The 15,274-nt window shown below is 45.1% G+C and overlaps 1 protein-coding gene across 4 annotated transcripts in view; it reads right to left on the bottom strand.

Annotated features, from left to right (window-relative positions):
• Positions 1 to 15,274, bottom strand: part of LOC143146164 (kin of IRRE-like protein 1) — a 445,694-nt gene that overhangs the window by 264,159 nt on the left and 166,261 nt on the right. For all 4 annotated transcript variants that reach the window (XM_076310177.1, XM_076310180.1, XM_076310178.1 and 1 more), the window contains exon 2: positions 6,865 to 6,994. In XM_076310177.1, coding sequence (XP_076166292.1) covers positions 6,865 to 6,994 — 130 coding nt within the window. The remainder of the gene's footprint in view (positions 1 to 6,864; positions 6,995 to 15,274) is intronic.

The raw sequence follows: 15,274 nt of genomic DNA, 5'->3' as shown, positions 1-15,274 counted from the left end.
TCTTCCAATCAGTGAGGTTAGCAACACCCTAGCCAAGGTAATCATGAGTATTGCATCGAAATGATCCCCGACCCAAACATCCTTGCTGCCTACTGTCCTTGACGAGAGCTCCAGTTATTCCAGGTCAAAGCCCTCTGGTAGTTGCGGCTACTGGAGGAAGGGGATAGGTATTCCCAGTGTGCGATCTTCGCACCAATGGCGTCAAAGGCAAAGCGGCCCAGGTGCCCATGAACTCTTCCTTCGTGCATTCGCGTAGTCGTCGTCAACCCGGAACGACGCAGTAGTCCCGACGACGACCTCTGGGGAAGCATCGAGAGACGAATAAAGGACGTGGATAAAAGCGTCGTCCGGGGAGAGAGTCCTAGGAGCTTATGGCGGTAATCGTTACTTCGAAGAACCTGCAAAATGGTTAACGCGCGGAAAAACCCGCTTGACGTTCAATCGCGCGATTTCACTTAACCCCCCTTCGCCAATGGGGGCTAGAGGGGGGTTTTGAAGCCCCTCGTATCTAATACCAAATTTCGTGTCTAATCGAGAAGACGTTTCGATGATACCTCGAAGTCCAAAGTTTTTGATTTATCGACCCCTCTCCGTACCCCTTTGTACTCCTTCGTACCCCGCCGTGCCCCTTTGTCGTAACCGCGACAAATCAATGCCGAATCGATGGTTGTTGTTTTTCTTTTTTTTTTTTGGTGAATCAAGTCAATAACCCCCCTAGTGTTTGGGGGGGGGGAGGGGGTGACACGTCGATTAATCATGCGTCTCGTCGAAGTATGTACGTATAACGATCCAATCCGAACTTCCGACACAGTTGCAGTTTACGTTGATGCCTCCAAACAACGAGAAGCGTCGCGACGGTTATCAATTATTCGTCGATAAAGCTGCCAGAATCTCGGAAGCAAGCGAGAATCCGTTCCTCGTTCGCCGCGTCGCGGTATCGCCCCCCCCCTCCCCTCTACCGTTCGGTCACCGATTGAAATTTATTGACACACTATAATTACTTGCCACGAAGTTGATTGTGCGTCGCTGCGATCCTCATTAGGCGTGTGCGCTCCAATCTGCTATGGAGACGCCTTGACGGACGCGAGGTTGTCAAATCAACCTCTCGATCAAGAAGGAACACTATCATCTAGGATTACTCGAAGGATTAACTGATTTTTTACACGAAGATCCAGGAATCATTACTGTCATCGGGGCAGTCTACATCTTCGTGTGTATTGTGTGAGTATTATAAATATGGTGTTTTGGTACAAAGGGACATCTCGTAAATAATTTTTACATAAGGTCAAGTCAATTTTTTTTAACGAAACTTTTTCATTCGTAACAGCGTTGCGAATCTTTTGGATCAAAGACGTTACAATCTTCTCCATTACTACACCTATAAAGAGATTATTTGTATCTACCTCTATATCGAACAAATTTTGTTAGAACAATTTGTTGATAACTTTGATCTCTCACGAAATATTCCACGTTAAAGGAACACCTTATATAATAGAACTATGTTATATTTTTTTTTTTTTTTTTCGATAGTCGATTCGTCGTTCAACATTATTCCCCTGATTTGAAAGCAATTTTTCCCAACATTTTTGCGAAGAAATATCTAGTCGCAGCGTTTCACTGAACTTGGTTTTTGTTTCAAGATTTTTCCTTCAATTACTATATTACCACCAGACGAAGTCGATAAATATTTCCGTTCCTCGAAAAACCGTGTTCGCTTTTCAATAAACCACAGATACTGCGGTAAGGTGTTTTTCTCAGACGTCAATTTTTCAACGTGGCTCCATTACGTTAGCGTGTCATCGAGCGCCACGTTATAGTGTCGATCCCATGATCCGAAACGAAGCTCGACGTTATTATTAATACGTGTTCTATAGATTACTTTCCAGCGATGTTCGATATCACCGGTACCATCGGTTATTCTCGACGAATCGGAGTAATAATAACAACGATGAAACGTGTTTATTCAATCTCATAAAGAAACGCGCAAACATAAGCGTAAACAGACAAGGCTCGACGATTGAACGAAACTGATAAAGAGAGAAACGAATCGTAAAGCAATTGAAGTGAGTTTATAATGTAAACGGTGACGCAAAAGTGAGGATACTGATATGGAAGGTGATCACTCTATCTGTGATTAACGAAAACAAAAAAAAAAAAGAGAAAAACAAAAAGATACGAAGAGTCGATGGTGAAACGTCGACTACGTGATAAAATTGCGATGGTAACCTTCGCGATTATTAAAAAAAATAGTAAATATTGATTCAGCGTGGATAAAATTCGAACGCTTCGATACGACTGCCGGAAAATGTTTGCAAACCTTCGAAAAAGAAGAAAGAGATGAAGATGCTCCGTCTGCTGGAGTTCTGAATGATCCATATACAGGATGGTCTGTACTTTATGACCAGAGAGATTATATAGCTCGAAATAAGACGAAATTGAGAAGAAAGATCGCTTTCGGGAGGAATCGACCGAGCTCACTTAATTAACGAAGTCATGGATTATGCTACGGACGTTCAAGGGGACGATTTAAGGTAACTCTTAATTTTCGTCTTATTTTGCAGCATAAAATCTCCCCGACCTCGTTTGCGCCATAAATTACGGACCACTTTGTGTATGCTACTAATGAGTTGGTTTCGGATTACGTTAGGATTTTCGTCCGGTGCGTACGCAAGAGTAACAACATCGTGAATTATGGAGCAAAATTATGTTCACTCTACTGAAGTATAACATTCTCTTAGTTTCGAAATATTTTGGTTCAACGATCGCAATTGCTATTGTCCCAGCATGTCAAAAGCTCCCAATTGACAATTAAAAAAAAAACAAATGTCACAGACTTCCTCGAATCTTTCGTAAAAAATAAAATGGTGTCCTTCGTTTCCACGTTTGTCAATGGCGGATTCGTGGATACCTGTTTCCCATCTTGTACAGAAGACCAAGAATTCCCTCACCGAGGTCACGTGACTCTTACACTCTACACAAAGAGTTAATCGGGTAGGAAACCGTTGGTTTGCACCGGTATCGTTGCATCTGACCGGTTGAAAAACGATCGCGGTAGCGAGTTGCAAGTTTAATTGCGAAACTTGCCAGAACTATCGCAAATTACGGGAAAATATCGAAAAAACGGGGGTAATATCGCGGGGCTGTCCGTCCGGGGTTGCGGTGTTCGTTCTATTTTTATCCGCGCGTTTGTTGGCCAAGCTATCCCGCGGACAGGAGAGCCGGAGCATATACGCGCGAACATTGAAAGAGCTGCCCCGGACAGGAGGAAAAGGGCGAAAGGGCAAAGGTCGCGAGGGTAGGGTAGAGGGTAGTGGAAGTACGGCGCGATACATCCTCCCCCTTTTACTGCTCCCGGGATTCCGCGAGCGGGGATAAGCGTTTTCGAGTTTTATTTGCGCGCCGTCGGGGAACGCAATGTTTGTCTTCCGCGCGCGGATATCTCGTCGAAAGTATCGAAAGGGTTTCGAAATACGAGATTGATCGTCGGGTTATGCGAGCAGGGTTTGTTTGCCGATACGCCAATTTCAGGGGGTCGATGGGAGAGTGCTGTGGCGCTCATAGATGCCTGGAGTAGGGTCCTGTTAACTGTTTTCGATCTGAAGATTGTGGAAGTAAAAATATCCAGGACTTGGTAACCAACACTGGCAGGGGGTTTTGAGCGGGAATGGAGCTTTCATAGAGCAGTGAGTGCCCAGGATTCTAGAAGAGTCTAACGCAATTCTGTTAGAGATGAGACTCTTTTTTGCACCGATCAAGTGTGCAAAGTTTTATGGTATAGAAATTATGGGTGGAGGCTTTTATCTATCGTCTCATTGATGAGAAGATCCTGAATGAAACAATTATCTATCCTCTGGTGACTAAGTCTTGCAAGAGGGTTTGAGCCGGAATAATTAAGACCTCTCGTCGTGCCTCGAATCATCAAGGATGGGGATACGGAGGATCTAGAACAGGTCTTTAATAGTTTGGAAGGATGTTTGCTCTTGAGTCTAGAGGGTTTCGCATATCACCTCGTTGATTAGGAGATCATGAACTAAAAAGTGTATGTATTCCCTAGTATCCAACGCTCCAGAGGAGGTTGACCTGGCACTCTCTAGTATCCATTGCTATTAGGGAAGGGTAGTCAACTCAGAGGAACTAGGGCTCTCATCCCTGGAGCATAGAGGACCTCTAGACTTCAATCTTCAGCATCTGCAAAGATTCCTAGGGGTTATGAGAATCCAGGCTAGTGCGGCTCCTAGCAACCCCCCTTTTTGCATGAAAAGACCCCCGCGGCTATAGTCGCTATCTTAGATCCTCGCGGTTTCAGAGGCTCTTTAAATTCGTTCGAGAACCTCTCCCAAAGATGTCCGCGCGTTTTAATTGCGAGGAAAGCCGCGGAGTCCAATTTAGAAAAATTGCGACGAGTAATCGGCCGAAATAATTGTCAATTAAGGTGATTCGTATCTCACTGGATCTCTATTTCATAAGGAATACCTCCTTTCGGCACCTCGTTCTCGTATTGCGCGGCCCGCGTTCATTGTTTCTTCGTTTCTACGAAGCGAGAAATTATTCCGAGCGACGTGGCTGCATATTTAAATCGAGACGGACGATTTTTCAGGGTTCATTAGGGGGAATTACGGTGGAAGCGATCGAGCGAAATAATTGTCAATTAAAACGCCACGACAGACACTCGAAGCGTTGCGATCGAGTAGCTGTCCATCGGTCAGTCGCACGAACCAATAGGGTACGAAGATCTCTGGGAAAGATTCAACCTTTGAAAATGAAAAAAAAAAATTAGTTCTTAAATGGACTTCAAAGATACAAAGGATCCGAATAGAGGAACGAATTTTTACGTCGAGAATTTTTAATTTTGTACCCCCATGAAAGGAAATGGGTCTACTGGCGATTGATAAAAAATTTTAAATGAATTCTCTTAACAAAGATCTCCGATTTACGACCAATGGGAAATCTAGCTAATTTCATTCACAATTAGAACATTTTCCAAATTTAAAAAATTCAATTCAAATTCTTTGACAGCGGCCGACAAAACCTCGAGGCTTCGATACAGGGATGCGGGGAATTTTGTTCAAATAAAACTACGCGTATAACGATTTATCCGATTGTAAATTTAAATTTTTATACGCGCAATTGTGAATAATGAAAATTCTAATTTTTATTCATGGACCACTGGATAAAAAGTTGCTTATCCTTTATTCGTTGTTCAAAACTTTTATCCGGATAAAAATTTCGCCCGTTTATGTCTAAAAATATACGCGGCTGACGCGTTAACAAATACACACCCCTTCGGCCCCCCCTGCATTTTTGAAATTCTCATTTCGATTAAAAATTTCTCTTCTTACATTTCGTATAGGTAAATTCGTTTCTAAAATGGCAGCAGGAGAGAAAAAAAAATTATACATCACCCTGAGGACTCAACGAATTGTAATAGCTTGTGGGTTATCGGTGACCCAAAGACACCAATATTAAAAAATTCTCCCCCTCCCTATTATTCAAGACCAATTCGGTTCCAAAATGGCGGTACCAGAGGGAAAAAAAATCTCTCGGCCAGGAGAAACAGAGTCTACCGTGAGAGGGGGAGAGGGTGAATCCCTTCACGATTGCCTTCCGCGGTGTGTTATTGCGGCCAACTCGGGCACGGGAGAACATCGCGGGCCGAGTCCGTGAAACGGAATGCAGAAAGGAATTTCGAGTTCGAGTGGCAAGGGGCAAGCCGGCCAACGAACAGTGACGCGCGTTTAATAACGCCGAGCGGCCTGTATTCCGCACGTCATGGCGCGCCACGAGCTGTTGTACCAGGGGGAAAAGAGCGCGATGCACCGGGACCAACGGTTTACTGCATATTAGTCGCCGGGGCTACGGATTCCATGAATGCCGCGCGTTTTTCCCAGCAACGAGGAATCGAAACCAACAGGGTACGCAGGAAAGACGCTGCACGGATTTCCATAGAGAATTGTCGTGTTACAATCGATCACGTTAACCCTTTAACAACGTGTTCCTCGCACGTCATTGACATCGTAAAACAGGGGGTGGTGTTAGGACTGTACCTCACCGATTTCAATGAAATTCTACAGGGTTGTACATTTATATATGTAATAACCGTATGTGAAATTATAGCCGTATATGAATAAAATAAGTTAAAATTAGTCAGGTGTGCTTATATACTGGAATATCCCAATCAGTAGCAATTATGGTGTAGAATTGTATTCAACCTCTTCGAAGGATCGTGGAGGTAGAAAAAATATTGGTCTCCCTTGACAAAGCTCCTGGAGCCTATTCGATATAAGCCGTTTGGACGTCACGCGCTTCAGATTGGAGCTCGAAAAAGCAAACTTTTTTACTCTGTATATATCTATATTTTTTTACCCTCTCTATTATAATATACGCGATACGTAATCGCGTATATCGCAATTTTTTTCGTTGATTCAACTTCAATTCAATACGTATCTATATATCTTTTTCGTGTATCCGATTCGAACTCTCTGCAGATTTACAGATCCTTTTACTCAGTGCATTGTAATTTAAATTATATTTCTTTTTGGTCCGTTCAACTTGAACTGCGAAGTGACGCGAACTACACCGAAAACTATATTGTCAAGGTAATTTTGACTCGACAAATATTCTGTTCTGTGATTAATCTGGAAGCTTTTCCAACGCTGCAAAATGTAGATAGTATACTATCAAAAATGGAGGTAGAATATCGATTCCTAGAAAAATCGAAATTTTCTATGCATTAAACCTGTATGCACACTCGCAGGCTTCGTCTACGAAACGCGTTAATTAACGTGGCGAGAACACGATCGCGCGAACCATCGAATTACAAAAGGATCTCGTCGTTCAAAAAAAAAGGACACATATCGAACTCACGTGTAGAGGGGTACTCCGGCCTCGTCCTTGAACCAAAAAACCATGTGCAGGGTGTCTTCCCCCGGTGGAGTGATGTCGCATGGCAATTCAGCTGGCTTTCCCTCCACGACGCTGATATTCACCAAGGGAACTGCAAGTAGAAAAACTCAATTGTTAATTTTAACAAAGATGTCCTTTTAGGGCCCAAGGGAAGATATCAAAAAACGTATTGCCTATACAAAATGAGCTCTTTATTCTTAGAAGACACAGAAATAGAAATTCATATCCTGTAACTTTACGATTAGAGCACATATTTTCAATTTTTCACGTGACATCCCTTTATAGAGAAATTTATATTGTGTATCTCTACGATTAAAGCACACAATACTTCTAATTTCCCACACAATAATTTAATAGGAAAGGTATGAAAAATTCTTTCAATACTAAATATATTAACTTCGGAGGAACGTGCAAGTAAATATTAACCTTTACCCCTACATTAAACAAATGCAGTATCCGTGAAAAGTGCAAAGGAAATTCGTGTTTTCGCTGTTGGCGATTCATTCGTAGATAAATTACCAATAATATATACCCCAAGAGATGTGGAGAGTAAAATACGAGCCGAGTGGGGATCGGAGGAAGAAGCTCGAATAACCGAGGCGTTCTTCGACGCCAGAAATCCGGATATTTCGATGCGAACACAATCGAACAAGGTTCTCGACTAGCGATATGTAAAGTGCAGTCGGCCCTGGATTAAGAGATCCGCTTATGAAACTCGGTTTCGCTGCGGGATGCTGTAAACCAGCCGCGGCATCGTGCGCATGGAAGACGAGATCTCTCCTCCCCTCCCCGAGCGGGTAAGTGGAAAGCTCGGGGGTCCGATATCGCGACGGAAAGGGCAATTCCTTCGGGAATTTCCGGTAGGCTATTTCGAAGAAACGAGTTTCCATTCGATTCGGTCCGCTGCTTTCGTTTTCTCTACGGTGGACGACCGATACGAGGAATCGAGGCTGCCGAGCGCCGAGAGCCATCGCCTCGGCTTTTTTGTTGCACAGACTTCGTCCGAGGCGAGCGTAACAGGACTCCTAGGGTCCCGGTTGGACGAATCCGATTCGTCGCGGCCATGTAATCTTCGTCCTTCGTTGTTTATCGACCGCGACCAGCGAGGAACGCGCGGATTTATCCAGAAGCGATCACCTTCGAGCGGAGAAATCCCTTGTGGGAGAATGCATTCCAAATGAGTATTTATCGTGAAAGAAGTCGTAAAATTACAGACCATGAACGGAATAATCTCTCGTGAGCATTATTCGTCGAGAAACCAGTGATACTAACGTCCACATGACGGAAGATATCGTGCGAACACTTATCGTGGAGGAGCTCCTAAGATTACCGTCCACAAGAAAGAAGCTTTCTCGCGTTAGGGACTATTGATCGTGAGCACCTATTACTGATGAGCTCATAAGGTTACCGTGCAGGAGAAAAATATTTTTCGCGAGCACTTATCGTCAAGAAAGTTGTAATACTACTTTCCATGAACAGAAAGATCTCACGCCGGAAAAACTGTCGCTCGTGAGGACTCTTTGTCGAGGAACTTATAACATTACTGTTCGTGAAAAGAAAGATATCCAGAAAAACTATTCCTCATGAGCACCTTTCGCCGAGGGACTCGTAACATTACTGTTTACATGTGAAAAGATCTATCACTGTAACTATTGCTCATGAGTACTCTTCACGGAAAACCTAATAAGATTACTATCCCGGAGCTGAAAGATCTCTCGCAAGAGGAACACTATCGCTCACGAGCACTTATCGCGTAAAAACGCGCAAGATTACTCTCTACGAGCTGAAAAATTTCTCGCGAGAGAAACACTTCTATCCACGAGAGATCCTATTCGATCGAAGTTCTTCGTAAGATTTCTGTCCACGAGCAATCCCTTCCCAACGGAAAGATTTCCGTCCACGAGCAATCCCTTTCGAGCGGAGAGATTTTCGTCTACCGATCATTTTCGAACATATCTCGGCTACCTGGTCGAGATTCTTCCCGGTCGGTTGAAAATCTAAGCATTCAGGAAGAGGGGGGCGGAAAAGGAACATCCGAGCACGGGAGGGATTAGCATACGCTTCGTATTTATCCCACGCGGGACGGGAGTGGGGACTGAACCGACCACCGTCGGATATAAATATCGCTTAAGGGGCAACTCTTTATCATATAAACGCCCGGCAGTAACGGTGCTCATTTGAATTCGTGGTTTTTCCATGTCGTAACCAAGCGACGCGCAACAAGCAGTTACTTCCCCTTACGGAGAAGCCTCCCCCTACGCTGTTGGAAGCTAGCATAACTGATCTTACTTTTCATCGTGGAGATGGAAAAGTAGAAAAAAATTTCATAGGTCTTTCTCCCCGCCGCAGGATTCGTTATAATTTCGGTGCCGGGGTTAGCCAAGTTAAGGTTTACTTTTACTCTGCTCCCCTCCTCCTAGGGGCGGAAAGATGCCCCCAGGGAATTTTTCATAACCGCTGCGGGTTTGTCTCCTAATCAGATTAGTCCCACGTTGCTTTCGTCCCGAAGTTAACTAAAAAAAATTACACAAGGCTTGGCCAAACGACAGTGAAATTAACGTCGGCCCGCGTCAGGATTCCCAACGATGAGAAAACAATGGACGCGATCGCCGTGGGCGATCGTCGATTTTACTTATTTACGCGCTGATACCCCATCCCTTCCCAGTCACAACACGAAAGCGACCTACGTCGCCGCCATCGATCAGCCGCGAAAACAGGCGTGCGCGCGCGTGTCCTCGTGTAGTTTAAATACCAGAGAAGCCTCGAAAGCCGTTTCGATTAATGGAATTCCGCAACACGTCCGCAATTAACCCTCAAAGACCCCGTAGGCGCTGCTCGAAACCGTCCAGCGGCGTCGCTAATGGCGGACCCAGGGGCTCGTGTCGCATTCGAAACGCATTTAATGAATTCGCCCGATCGACCGAAATCAACGTTTGCCTTTACGGGTCTCTCCCCGTTCGAACCAAGACGACGAATTTGCATCCACGTGGAATTTTTGAGAGCAATGCTTTCATCGTGAACGACGACAACGAGAATTCCACGCGCGAAGTGTTCTACGTTCATAGACTTAAACGACTTAACTACACATTGTAAGCATATCGCGAACGATTGTTTGCATTGGAGGAAATTTACCAGGATAACGTGAGAAATACTGGTGACAAAGGTAATCTTTCATCGATAATTGACGATAAGTACAATTTCTAATAACATCGTCCGATAAGATTTTTGCCTTCAAAAAACCAGAGAGTGATCCCTATAGAGTCACACTCCCGAAATAAGAATTTGGAAGTCGAATTACTGTATCAAAAATCGAGAAACATATAAATACCAATCTTTTACTTCGATTTTCGAACAAAATTAAATTCTGTAGTTAATTAATAATTTATAATCCAGAAGTAAGATGCATATTGTAACATTAATATTCGACACATGCGTAAATTTCTGTTAATTGAAATTGATGAAGAAGTAATTGGATTTTCGTTTAGAATTATACAATTCTGTCTAAAGGGACCTCATATCACGCGACTTAGAAATAATAGGAAATTCGTAGGGCGTATGGCGTTCTTTCTCGACGCTTCTCAGAAGAGACGGAGAAGAAATTGGAGGCTCGAACGGGCAGCAAACGCAAAGCGGAGTCTTCTTTTCCATTAGGGTCGAGCGTCGCACGTGGCGCACGGAAGATTGAGCAGAAGTTACCGAAGTCACCAGGGGCGGAGAGAGGAAGAGAAGACGAAAGTTCGCCGCGGACGTCGAACTCCGGTCGCATATACCCGTCAAACTTCCTCGATGGAGAGGGAAGTAGTGGGGAGATGGGGGCTGAACTCATCCAGAACTGTGTCGTGTCGTTGATCACCGCGACACGACAGCGAAACCAAGTATTTTCATAAATTTTCCAGCGACGACGCGGATTGATCGCGCGGTCCCAGGATCGACATTAACGATCACGTCTTCGAATCGTATTCGGTCCAACGAATTCCGTTACGTTGCAAACGTAGATTACCTGTGAACACGTTTAAAGCTCGAAGCAATCTAGCTCTTAACAACGTTACAGCCCCCAACCCTGAGCAAAAGACTGTACACCGGGAGTCTCGTCTATGCAACCTTCCACAAGAATAATTGTAAACGGTCCTTAAAATTAAACATAAATTTATTGATATTTCTGACGGAGAAATTATCTAAATATTAACATTCCTAGACGAGGGTAGTTGTGTCAATAGACCATGCACATTGGCGAACGTTTACTGTGAAAATATCGACATTTTTCGTAGCAAGATGTGCTATTCGTTAAGAGTTCCTTGTTGGCTGTATTACAAATTTAGGTTAATACCGAGTATCTTGTACTTTTATACCGGATATCATAGCAAAATTCTACGAGTAATTCACTTCTGATGTAATTAATTTGCGAGCAGAAAAATAAACGGAGCAAAATAGAGTGTCTAACAAGTCTCGCACAACTCGTCGACCAAAACGAATGCTTAACAGAGGGCGTAACAACGACTTTGGCGCGCGAGCGCGCTTCGAAATCGTCTTACCCCTAGTTCAACGAGGGAGGCGTCTTTATGATATTTTCATGCTCCGGGACCATCGTCTGGCTTAACGATGGCCGTCGTTACCAGCGAGCATAACCGTAGCGCGAGGGGGAAGCTGCGAGTTTTGCATCGAAAGTTTCGCTATAGCCGACAATATGAAATCGTTTCATTTTAATCAAGCCGGCCCCTGACGCGCCTCGGTTGTGCGAGCGCATCTTCTCGAAATTTGCACAACTTTGGCGCGCACGCGAGACGAAATATTCGATGAAATTGTCGGCTATGTAATAAACATGGTTACACGCTTCATCAGAGCGTTGGTAATCGATGCCTGATCTGTAGAAAGGGCTCGAATTAAGATATCTCGTCCAAGATGAATGATTTCGAAAATCACCGTTCGAAATTTAATTTTGCGCGAACCGTTGGATTATTTGCATAAATTTCACGCGGGATAGTAACTTTATTATTCCAAATAAACGAATAGCGTATGATCGAAGGAGCACCAAATCTGTAGCCCTCCGATTCTAACGCGCTTTGGTATATGTTTCTCATGAGATGCCTAGCATATTAGATGTAGATACCTGGTAATTTTAGAGACACAAATAATCAAAGTTTATCACGCGATGCGTTAACTAACCTGAATGGGGGGTAAAGGGTCCCCAGAAACCGACTTATAAATAAAAAGTAACATACTCTTCTACAATATTAAGTATTAGACTGATACTTACAGTGTATAACGCAAGATAAATTGTCAATAATTTTAATTATTCGTATCTTCGCAAGTATCGAGGATCTGAAAATCGGAGGGGGACAGTGAGACGCAACAAGCACCTTCGTTCGATATTTCGAAGAGACAAGAGGTGCGCGGGATGTCTTCGCGAGGGGGTAACGAAGTTCCTTATAACGAGGTTAACGAGGTTCCTTGTAACGGGGGTAACGAGGTTCCTTGTAACGGGGGTTCGCAAATTAACTCGAGGAGGAAGATTACCCGTTAGTCGACGATTCGCACGCTCGGACGAATCCGCGACGGTGAACGCGTGTGGGGAGGAGTGGGGCACCGTAAAAGGGGGAAAGGATAAGACGACGAGAGAGAACGACGAGAGCCCGTTATTTACGGAGAGTCGAGTGTACTCTCGGTGCCCCCTCCTCTGTTCTGCCCCAAGTTTCCTCCAACTTCGGGGGCGACCGTTTTGCTCGTGCCGAGCGTATCAGCGGAGCCATTGTCTGCGCTCATTGTCACCCTTCGTCCGTTCCACGTCTACTTGGGGAGGGAGCGTGTTAACTCAAGGGGTCTCGCCCAGCGGACGCAGCGAATTACAAGTCGCGTTAATCGGGTCCTTGGTTTCTTGCAGGTGTGCACCTAAAGATACGAGAGCTCGTGAATTCTCCGACTTGCCTCCGAGTGGAAAAAAAAGATCGCGTATCTCTTATGGGGCGCTCTGGGGAATCGTGAAATATCGAGGGGGGGGGGGGGCTGTGCTCGTAAATTCTCCGATTTACCCCCTGGTAAAAAGAAAGAATTATCTACGGAGAGAACTAACAGAAATCTAATAAAAAGAATCTATCTTCGAAAAGGATGTTCGGAGAATCGTGAAATATAGGAGGGGGGCTCTGTCTGCGAATTCTCCAACTTGCCCCCCTTTCTCCAAGGGAACGCATTGGAAAATCGTGGAAAACCGAGGAATGTTGTGCTCGTGAATTTTTTGACTTGCTCACTACAACAACAAAAATTGTCTTCGATGGGGGCGTGTTGGAAAGTCGTAAAATATCAAGGGGGCACCCGATTTACACCTGAGGACACTTTTCTCGAGTTGTACCGAGGAGTTCGCGTTTCAGTGAGCATAATTCCATCGTATTTTTCAAGGGGGGTCTCGATCGATTTGCTTCCTTCTAAAAGCACGAAAGGGGTCGGGGGTGGAGTCGGTTCGTAAACCGCGCCACCGACGCGGTCTTTGTCGTCGATTTCGCGGGGGGATTTTCAGCGGAATCAGACAGTCCGCGTTGGAAATTTCGCGTTGTTCCGGCAGTCGAGCGGATCTTGGAAGCGAGGGAGGAGAAAGAGGAAAAGGAGGAGGAGGAGGAGGAGGAGGAGGAAGGAAGGAGAAGAAACGAGGAGGAACGGACGAGGGTGGCGAGGACTTACGCTTTATTGCGTATTTACATATTTTCGCCGAATCCCCCCGACGTTTCATAAAATTCAACGTCTTTACAAGGGTCGGCGCGATGGCGTTCCCAGGACGCTTCGTCGACACTTTATGCCTTTGAATTTCCGCGACAAAGATTTCCCCCTTTGCCGGCAGTTCGTCTCGAGCCGGGAGTCGTTCGCGTTCCCCCTTATTTTTCGAGCGGATCGCTCGAATGGAGCTCGACGAGGCTGCTCGAAAAAAGAAGACACTTCGGGGAGTTCGGTGAATTTAAATTTCATCGGTGCGTCCCCCTCCCTGGTAAATCGTGTTTCACGATCGCGATTGAAAGCACCGAAAGCGCGCGGTTCGCTTAAAGCGAGATTTCACTCGTTTCGGAGAATTTCGGGTCGACAATTTAGACTACGTTACAATAGTCACTGGTATCCATGACGGGTAACCTTCCGACAGATAAATACTACCAAATATAAAAGGAGGCGTTCCTACAGGTAGAGGGGGAAACAAAGAAAAGGCAAAATTCAGGAAAACTCGTCGGTTCTAAGTGTGCTTTGTTCCGATCGAAGGGGATGCGACGAAGAGTTCCGTAGCTAGGTACCTAGCCTTTGACCCAGTTGATCAGGACATCGTGAACAAAAAGAACGATCTATCACCTGGTAGCCTACCAGAAGAGTTTAACCTGAATAACCAGAACTCTCATCGAGGGCAGGAGAAGAAGGACTCTAGGACTCCAGTTTCATTTCACAAGGAAGTTCATTCGTAGAGCTGGAGACTTTTGTCTATTAATTACGACATTATGACCAAAAAAATTGTGTATCCCCTAGTAGCCTACCAGAAGAGTTTGACGTGGAATAATTAGAACCCTCATCGAGGCCAGGTTACGGAGGAGCCTAGGACTTCAGCCTCTAACAATTCGCAAGGAAGTTCACTCATTGAGACTTTGACCCATCACTTCATTGATCCGGAGATCCAAAAATGATCTGTCCTTTAGTAACCATCTCTGCCAAGAGACTTTGACCTGGAACAATTAGACCTCTCATCGAGGACAGGTGAGGGAGGATCCTAGGACTTTGGTCTCTAGCAATTCGCAAGGAAATTTACTCATTGAGACTTTAGCCCATCACCTCATCGATCCAAGGGAGTTTCAGCTGGAACAACTAGACCTCTCGTCGAGGCCAGGTTACGAAGGATCCTAGCAGTTCGCAAGTTCACTCTCAGGTCATTTTTGTCGCTGGAGTTTAACACGATTCCACCAGGGACCCGACCTGTGCCCGAGACGAAAGATCGGAATCGCGGCGTGTCTCGCGTCGATCTCGAAATTAATTAGGACGTTTACGAGCGGCGCCACCGTCACGACGAGAGGCTCGTAAAGTTCGACGAATGGGCTGGATTCACCGTCCTCCCGTCCGGGAACCCGTTTCGAGTTTCCACTCCGGAGGAGCGGGAGGAAAGAAAATAATAGGTACGCGCAGCTGGTGTCGCCCCGAATGAAACGTTAACCTCTTTTCCGGTTGAATTTTCCAATGGCCGTAAAAGTTTCATTCGCCGGGCGGGTAATAGTTGCTCGAATTATCTCGATATCGCGCTCAACGGGAACGGTCGCGAGATAGGGGACAGGGGAATGGTGGGGGCAAACGAGCTGCAGGGAGGGGAGTGATTCCTTCTTCGGCCTGGTCATGTAATCGCGAGAGGAATCGTAGTTGT

This window comes from Ptiloglossa arizonensis, chromosome 4, assembly GCF_051014685.1.
Source record: "Ptiloglossa arizonensis isolate GNS036 chromosome 4, iyPtiAriz1_principal, whole genome shotgun sequence".
Taxonomy (NCBI): domain Eukaryota; kingdom Metazoa; phylum Arthropoda; class Insecta; order Hymenoptera; family Colletidae; genus Ptiloglossa; species Ptiloglossa arizonensis.
The sequence above is the reverse complement of the archived record's forward strand: the minus strand, read 5'-3'. Positions and strand labels throughout refer to the sequence as shown.